Below are 8,632 nucleotides of genomic sequence, written 5' to 3'. Positions count from 1 at the left end.
TTATTTTGTGTTTGGGTCATTTTGGATTTGTCATTATCAAGTTATTTAGAGATAATAATTATTATGCAATAATAAACATCCGGGTCGAGTTAATCAAGTTACGGGTCAAATCTAGGCCCTTGATTCAGATATAGGATCTCATTCGAGTTATTCAGACGAGTCAATATTACCAAGTCAAGTCGACTTGACTTCCACCAATCCCTCACCCCCTTAAGGCTTAAACCCCCACTCCGATCCCCATTGTCAAATTAAATACGGGTCGGCTTAGATGTTGTCTCATGTCGACAAGCAAAATCGGTTAAGATCTACGTGCAAACCGTAGAAAGAAAGAAACTTCACCGTTATTTGACTCGATTGCCAAATCCCAATTGATTTAGGTAATTTGGTGGTGCAACTCCTTTTATTCTGGGTTCATGCAAAATCCTAATCTTATAAATTACCCAGAAAATAAATCAAAGTCCCACCATCATCATCATCTCCAATCTTTATCACTCACACACAGTAATTAAAACCCATAAATCTCAACCTCACTGAACAAAATCACTGTGAAAAAGATTGGATCTTGACAAATTTATACACCAAAAAAAAGGGGTTTTCTTCATAATTTCAATGGCATCACCAGATCAAGAAATACCAGAAGGAACATTGAAGAATATATTGGACCAAAATACCCTTAAATGGGTATTTGTAGGAGGAAAAGGAGGTGTTGGTAAAACTACATGTAGTTCAATTTTGGCAATTCTTCTTGCAAGTGTTAGGTCTTCTGTTCTTATTATCTCTACTGATCCTGCTCATAATCTTAGTGACGCTTTTCAACAGCGTTTTACTAAGGCTCCTACCCTTGTTAATGGATTTACCAATCTCTTTGCCATGGTAATTTTTACTTGTTTTTTTCTATAATGTTTTGGTTAGAATTTCAGAAACAGGGTAAGACTGCGTACATTCGACCCTGACACTGGGGTAATGCTGTTGTTGTTGATGATAATTTGGTTACAATGTGAAATTGTTGTTTTGGGTTTATGGTTTGATGATAAAGTTGAACTCTTTGATGGATTAGAGAGGTTTTAGGAGATGTTCAATCGATAATTGTCGGTGTTTAGGTGGTTAGTATGTTGAAAGGGTAATTGGGGTAAGGTTGATTACACAAAGGTTGGGTCTTTGCTGAATTGTGGGATGTTTAGTGTTTAGATTGTGTATGTTTTCGATTGACGAATTGAGGGTGGCAAGTGTGGGATTTGATGCTAATATCTCCATTATTATGGGTATTTTTAGTAATTACTATGTGAAGAAGGATAATTGAAGTAAGGTTGATTAGACAAAGGTTTTGTCATTGCCGAATTGTGGGATTAATGTTTCGGGTTTGGTTGTTTATGTTTTGGATTGTCGAATTTAGGTGACTAGGTGAGAAGTGTGAGGAATGGGTGGTAATGTATTTGCTGTTTTTATATAGTCTTTTAAGTGTTTTTTTTTTGTTTCTGTATTTGGTACTTTTAGTTGTGTATTCCATTACTGTCTTGGCTACTTTTAGATGCTGGGATGTTAGAAGTAGCTTCCTGGATTTCCTAGGATTGCATTTGTTTGTTTTTGCGGAGTTTCTGATGGTTGGTGTGCAGACTTCATTGTAATGCAGGGATGGATCCATGTGTATTGACATGGATTCCCATGACACTGTAAAGCTAATTTGTTGTGCATTGTCTATAAAATTTTGGTGTTGAAAACTCTGAAATCTACAATTCCTATAGAATGACTCGAACCTTTTAATAGGACCCTGTGAATTATTTTGTTTTCTGTATGTATCACTCGTACGTAACTCTTCTAGCTACCGTAATGCTATATCCAGGGACTTGAGGCACCTGACTAAGGGTAGCTAGCGAGGGAAAAAAAAAGCCACTGTAATACTGTAGCTAGGGGCTTGAACACTTAACTAAGGGTGGCTTTACACGGATTTTTAGATTTCAGAGTTAGCTTGGCTTTTGAAAGTTAGCAGTTCTCGGATTTGAGTTGGGGAAATTATGTGTCAGCACAAATGGTTGCGTAGCGCTAGGGTTTAATCCAGCATAGGTCTCATGTGTAATAAGACCTTGAGAAAGTGGTTACACTCTCGTTGAATGTTGTGAGGCTGAAAGATTGAAGAGTGAGCCAAGGGCAAATGTTGAAGTGAAGCCATGTGACAGACACATGGAGTATATGACGTATAGAAAATTTTTAGGAGATGGCTGGCGGAGATGTTTTGTTCGTATCTAGTTACTCCATGAGATTTATTTTCGTTTGCAAATATGTCTTTCATCTTCAATAATACTCGTAAAACCCAAATGTAAGTTTTTACTTGACCCCTAATCCAAAACTCAAATCCAACATCCCCGGTCACCAACGAACCACCACCAAACCATCATGAACAACATTTTCGTTCAAGAATAACATTTTTGGACTTGAAAATCTGAGATGAGTACTTTGTTCATGTTTATTTTCGCATTTGGTATTTCTTTGTATCTCTCATAAAAAAGTGTCGAATTTTTTTTTGCTTTTTGTTGGAGTAGTTGAAGAGGAAGGAGGCTCCGTTGTTTAGAATGGAGAAGATGTGTGGTGATGTGGATTTAGGATGTTGACTTGAGGAAAGGTCGTCGGCAGAGAAATTGGGACAGTCCGGTTAGAGAATGGGCCTCGAGCACAGTGAGAGGAAGGGTCTGTGGTTTCGGCGAGATTTTGTGGTGGCCGCGTTGTTGGCAAGTTTGTATTTCGGATTCACGGTGGTAAGTGGTGGAAGAATGGGCGAGGGTGGAGGCTGGAGATTTGAGGGTATTACTGGGGCTAATGAGTTAGTGGTTAATAGTCTCAAATTCTCATTAATGAGTGTTTAAGTTGTGTTAATGGTGGAACAAGTAGTACATACATGAGGTTTATTAGGATGCTTTAGTAGTTTCACCCCTTACAAAATTACCAAAAATGGAAAGAAATGAAAAGGGAAGAACACAACAAAATTTCCTTATAAGTGGGAAGATCAGGAAGAGATGGAGGGATTAGTAGTTGTTGATGTAATTAACAATGCAATTTTTTATTTCGGGTCTTCCGTATATAACCTCCCTGTCAGATTGTGTACTGGCCTTTTGTGGGAGACCTTGAGGCATTGGCATAGTGTTGTTGTTGTTTGTATCTTTAGTATCTTGTATAGCTGTATTTGCTATTTAAAATTTAATCTTGCCAACTTTTGTATACTTGCAGGAGGTTGATCCATCTGTAGAAAATGAGGATATTACAGGGGATGGGCAAGACAATTTTGTGTCGGAGCTGGCAAATGCGATTCCTGGGATTGATGAAGCCATGAGTTTTGCTGAAATGCTAAAGTAAAACATACTGCCTTTACCTTTTGTGAGATTGCATTTGTTAAGATTCCTTTGTTCTTTGTAGTGTGGTTGTAGTCACCTCTGCAGTCGTTACTTGTTGGCGTGACATAATTCATCATGACGATTAATATAAATAAACACACGGTATTCTCATCTTTATCTATTTTTTTTCCATCCTCCAAAGGGAAAAAGGTAAAACTGAACTAGGCTTACAACTTGGTAGCTTCTTTAGGTGTGCGTCGATCCTAGCACTGCACAAGTTCAACTATGTGGGTGTATTCTTGAACCCTTTTTAAATGTTCCAAACTAAAGAAATTATCAAAATATGGTTGGAGGCACACTATTTGTAGAAAGTGTGTCTACATAGGCTTATATTTTCTTTTCCCAGATTCAGAGCATTTTTTTACTGAATTGCCCAGCAATGATGCTCATAAAGTCCTGACTTATTTTTATGTGTTTGTTTGTGTGTATTTCACATGAAAAAAAATCTTACCTTTTGTTGACTTGAACCATAGATGTAGTGGTTCTTTGAATCAGATATTGATTGGCTTTTGACATTTGATTCATAAAACAAATGTGTAATTCATGAACCACATACATTTGACAATTACGTCAATTTTGTTTCTGAAAATGCATTCTGATTTCTGCTTGATAGATTAGTTTATTCATTTCTCTGTTGCCTTAATTTGCCAGCTTACGGTCCCCTGGATTTAATGCAGATTGGTCCAGACAATGGATTATTCTGTGATCGTGTTTGATACAGCTCCCACTGGTCATACACTCCGGCTTTTGCAATTCCCTTCCACATTAGAGAAGGGTCTTACAAAACTGATGACGTTAAAGAATAAATTTGGAGGCTTATTAAGCCAGGTATGTGTATGTATAAGTGTATTTTTATACGTGACATCTATTAGGGAGTAATTTTAGTTGATGAAGTCGTAACCCTCATGATGTTTTAATTCCCCTGGGTTCTTGCTTCGTGCTGGAAGTTTGACAGATTATGCACTTTATTAGTTTATGTTTCTTTTCAAGCTTAGTAATATTTATTATCATGCCATTAGGCTGACACTGTGAGATATAATCTAAGAAATACCCTTAATGGAGGAAAAAAAAATCACGGATCTTCAAAAGTCGACGAGATATGGTTCTATATAAGATGCCATTGGCAATTTTGCATGCCATCGCACAAACTTCAAAGTGCCTCTACTGTTTGATCCTTTATTGGTGACACACTGACGCGTGATATTTATGTTAAATAAGTCAACAAAACCTATGAACTACAAAGCTGTTATAACTTTCATGGCCCTATCAATCTAAGTTACCTTTGGTTGAGATTGATGAATACAAAGTATAAAAAGCTTGTCTTGTAAATCATGGTGCTATAAGAATGGTGCTATAAGAGAAAAATCTAAGTGGGGATGCAGTTCTCACTTCTCAGCGTTTATGGAGATTTTAAACTTTTACTATATGCAAGCCGTATATCGTGAAAAAGCATTCAGAGTGAGAAATTGGAGTGTTGACAGTCAGAGTGAGAAAATTGAAACATTAAGCTGAACATCTACTACTTGAAGAGAGGACCATAAAGGGACTATGAGCCCTGTTGATTTCCTTCATTATGTCCTAAGCCAAAAAAACACTAGTCTGCTAGAGATGAAGGACGCCAAAGGCAAATATATTTGTCAAATAATGCCAGTTAGGTTAATTCAATTCTTAACACCACACATTCCTAGAATGCAGAGGGATTTTTACTATTAGGAAAGTAGCAAGTGGTGGTAAATAATGGTTATCCTGTTCACCAATATCCGAACACCCTAAGAGCTTGTATGTTTTTGCTTTTTCTCCTGTCTTATGATGGGTTATTTAAGAGAGCAGTATGTTTGCCTTTTACTTTGCATTTTGTTGGATTTGCCCCCATTGGCCAATTTTCCACTCACGAAAATGGAGGGAGTAGAGTAATATTTAATATTTTAGGCGTAGTAGTACTTAGTCGAGATTGTTATCACATATTTGACAATTATTTTTTTTTAATTTTTTCTTTTCTTTTCACAGATGACTCGTATGTTTGGCGTTGAAGATGAATTTGGTGAGGATGCAATCCTTGGCCGGCTTGAGGGCATGAAAGATGTAATTGAACAAGTGAACCAGCAGTTCAGAGACCCTGTAAGCCCCCTTGTTCCTCATTTATACTGTACTGAATCTACCGCCGCTCATTTCCATCCGATTAATTATGCTCTAAGTTGGTAAAGGATAAGAACGTCAATATGTTGAGAATCACCACCTGGGTTAAAGATGATTTCTTATGTAACTATGTAGAACAGTTGAGAGCAAAAACTAGGAATAGTACATAGTAAATCTTGCTTCTTAATTCTAGGGTGGTTACACCTGAATTTTTTCCAGATTCGCCTCTGGTCTACTTGATAAGTTGATATTCCTAGTTTCACCCAATCCATCATAGTTGCTTGCTCTTGATACTTGTGATGTTGCTATTGCAGGACTTGACGACATTTGTTTGTGTCTGCATTCCTGAATTCCTTTCTCTATATGAAACCGAAAGGTTGGTTCAGGAACTCGCGAAATTCGAGATTGACACTCACAATATCATCATTAACCAAGTGCTATTTGATGATGAAGGTATTTTCCGTAATCTTCAGTATATGTTTTGTTGGAATTGTGACTATCTCTGCCTGAATAGACCACCTGATTGTCCTTTATTGTTACTTGGTGGTTCTAGTTGTCGATTCTAAGCTGCTTAAAGCAAGAATGAGAATGCAAGAGAGGTATATTGATCAGTTCTACATGTTGTACGAGGATTTCAACATCTCAAAATTGCCCTTGATGCCAGAGGAGGTACGTGCAGTAAATTATGTTTTTTTTTCCCGACCTGTACTTTTTGAGTTCGGCTACTTGTAGATATTGAAGAACTGACCTGACTAGGATTAACCTGATCCAAACCCGGAACAAAACAACCTGAGGTGGAGCCGGACTGAAATGACTATTTTGACACAAAATCCTTGATATTCAAGAACCACGACCCAAAAATAATTCTATTGACCAGATCATTGACATAAAAACAACTCGAGTTTGGAATAACCTGTATCCCAGATGACCCAAGCCTGTAATAACCCGGCCTGAACATGAATGTCCCATTTGTCAAGTCTACTTGGGGTTGTTTAGACATTAGTGCTGTTGTTTTCATTCCACATGAATATGTTAAGTGCAATGTCAAAAAAACTGTGCTTTGTTGTATTCTATGATGTTAATCTTGCTTTGATTTTATAGGTCACTGGACTACAGGCATTGAAGTCATTTTCACGCCATTTCCTTATACCATATCAACCCGCAATAAAAAGGGGAACGGTTGAGGAGTTAGAGATGAGGATTGCCGAATTAAATCGGCAGTTGAAAGATGCTGAAGATGAGCTCGATAAACTACGGAAGGGAAAGCAAAAGGCATAATCATGTCCAATACCCAATCCCCCACATATTCCGTTGTCTTTTCTCGAGCTTTTTTCATTTTTGTAACCTTATTTCCTTTGTTTTTTTTTTTTGCGTCATGGATAGTGGCGAGCCATTTGGAGCTTCGTCAAGGTTGGTTTATCTATTCCTTTTTATACTGTAGCATGTTTTTACCGTACAAGTTACGCCATATGGCTTATAGCTCATACCACAGATTGTTTATTGTGCTGGTTAGATTACCTGTGTAACAATTAAATGTTATAAATAGGAAAAATTAGACAATGCTTCAGCATGCTCAACCGCTGTCTTTCCAATTTTGTTTCATTTTCCTGGAAATACATCATAGAAGAATACAGGATTGTCACACCTTCAAACAAGGACATTACCTAGTGCCGAGGGCGTCTAAGGTGAGATGGGGACAGGAGCAGGGCAGAATAGCAAAGAAATCACGGGGAGTGCGCAGAGTCGTAGTAACTGTAGTAAGTAACTCACCTCGGTGAATTTGTTCGCTTTATTATAAACTAAGAAGTTAATTTAATCATTATTAACGGCTTTTGAGATGAAAATACATTTCAGCTTATATTAGAAAGCAAATTCTCTTTAAGGGTTATCTCATTTTCCGATAAAGGAATTGAGAAGACGATAATATTGAAAATATACTCTATGTCGTTACTCAAGTTATGAAAGGAGCAAACTAATAATTTGGAAAAGATTAAACAAAATTAGAACGAAATGATTACTAAACTGACTAACTTCTAACCATGAATATCGACATCTCTTCAAAAATATTTATTGTAGGGGTTGGCAAAAGCTAACCGGCCCCACCTCGTCAGAACTTGAAAATTAGTAAGTCAAAACCGAACTGTCCCGAGATTAAACTAATAAGTAATAACCAATAGAAACTTTATTTTGTGCCAATCTGAACGAGACCAAGATTTTGACTAAATTCGATGGATGGCCCAATAGTGAATTAACTTAATAATAGTTCAAATAGGAATTAAATTGAGATTCATCTTAATCGTTGTCATTTAAACTAAGATAAATGCACTTATATATCTGTTTAACAAGAAATTATTGATCAAAATTAAATATATAAGATAAAATACACGTTGATAAGTTGACTTGATGCTGGAACCGAATCGACTTGTCATCTGATGATGATCCTGTAAGTCTGTAATACTCGAAGAGATTGAGAGAAAAGTTGTCGGACATCGAGAAAATAAGGAGAGTTTATGATATGTTTCTAAGAATAGCAAGTCTCCCTTGTAACGTGCATTATCCGTCACAAGCTTACGACGGTCAAGTACTACCCACGGAAATGCCCGTCACAAATGAGCGCCGCAAGTTTGCGACGGAAATACCCGTCACAAATGAGAATTTGTGAGTAAAAAATTCTACCCACCACATTAGTAACAAAGCCTTATACTTACCCAAGATGTGTGAGTCTAGTGGAATTCCAGGGTAACCTCAAAGCCTCCTAAGGAGGAATTGCGAGGTCCTGGGTTCGATTCCCTAAATGAACACTTTCCTGGGGACCTGACGCCGGAGAGGAATAATCCCGCGGAAAGAACTCACGTGTAGTGCAGCGCGCCAGCGGTGGGGTCCCGTATCCAGGGAGGATCCAACCTCCTCGTCATCAAAAAAAAAAAAAAAAAAAAAAAAACAAAGCCTTATACTTTTAGACTTAAGTGAGGATAAAACAGACTCAAAGGTGAACATCTCATCTTTAAGTGGGGGTATCTCAACCCAACAATGACCCAACATAAATTGCAACGACCCAAATCCGTTTTTGTTAACCGAAATAAATCCGAATCCGATATAACCTGACATTAACT

The 8,632-nt window shown here is 37.4% G+C and overlaps 1 protein-coding gene across 1 annotated transcript; it reads left to right on the top strand.

Annotated features, from left to right (window-relative positions):
* Nucleotides 1–473: 473 nt before the first annotated feature.
* LOC141596838 (ATPase GET3A-like) lies at nucleotides 474–7,096 on the top strand. Its single transcript, XM_074417092.1, has 7 exons — nucleotides 474–873; nucleotides 3,220–3,341; nucleotides 4,061–4,211; nucleotides 5,391–5,501; nucleotides 5,834–5,972; nucleotides 6,073–6,188; nucleotides 6,621–7,096. Exons 1-7 carry the CDS (start codon nucleotides 610–612, stop codon nucleotides 6,795–6,797), a joined length of 1,080 nt encoding a protein of 359 aa, XP_074273193.1. The 5' UTR covers nucleotides 474–609; the 3' UTR covers nucleotides 6,798–7,096.
* Nucleotides 7,097–8,632: the final 1,536 nt, after the last annotated feature.

This window comes from Silene latifolia, chromosome 8 (genome assembly GCF_048544455.1).
Source record: "Silene latifolia isolate original U9 population chromosome 8, ASM4854445v1, whole genome shotgun sequence".
Lineage (NCBI taxonomy): Eukaryota > Viridiplantae > Streptophyta > Magnoliopsida > Caryophyllales > Caryophyllaceae > Silene > Silene latifolia.
Note: the sequence above shows the minus strand (reverse complement) of the source record. Positions and strands in the feature narration are given on the sequence as shown.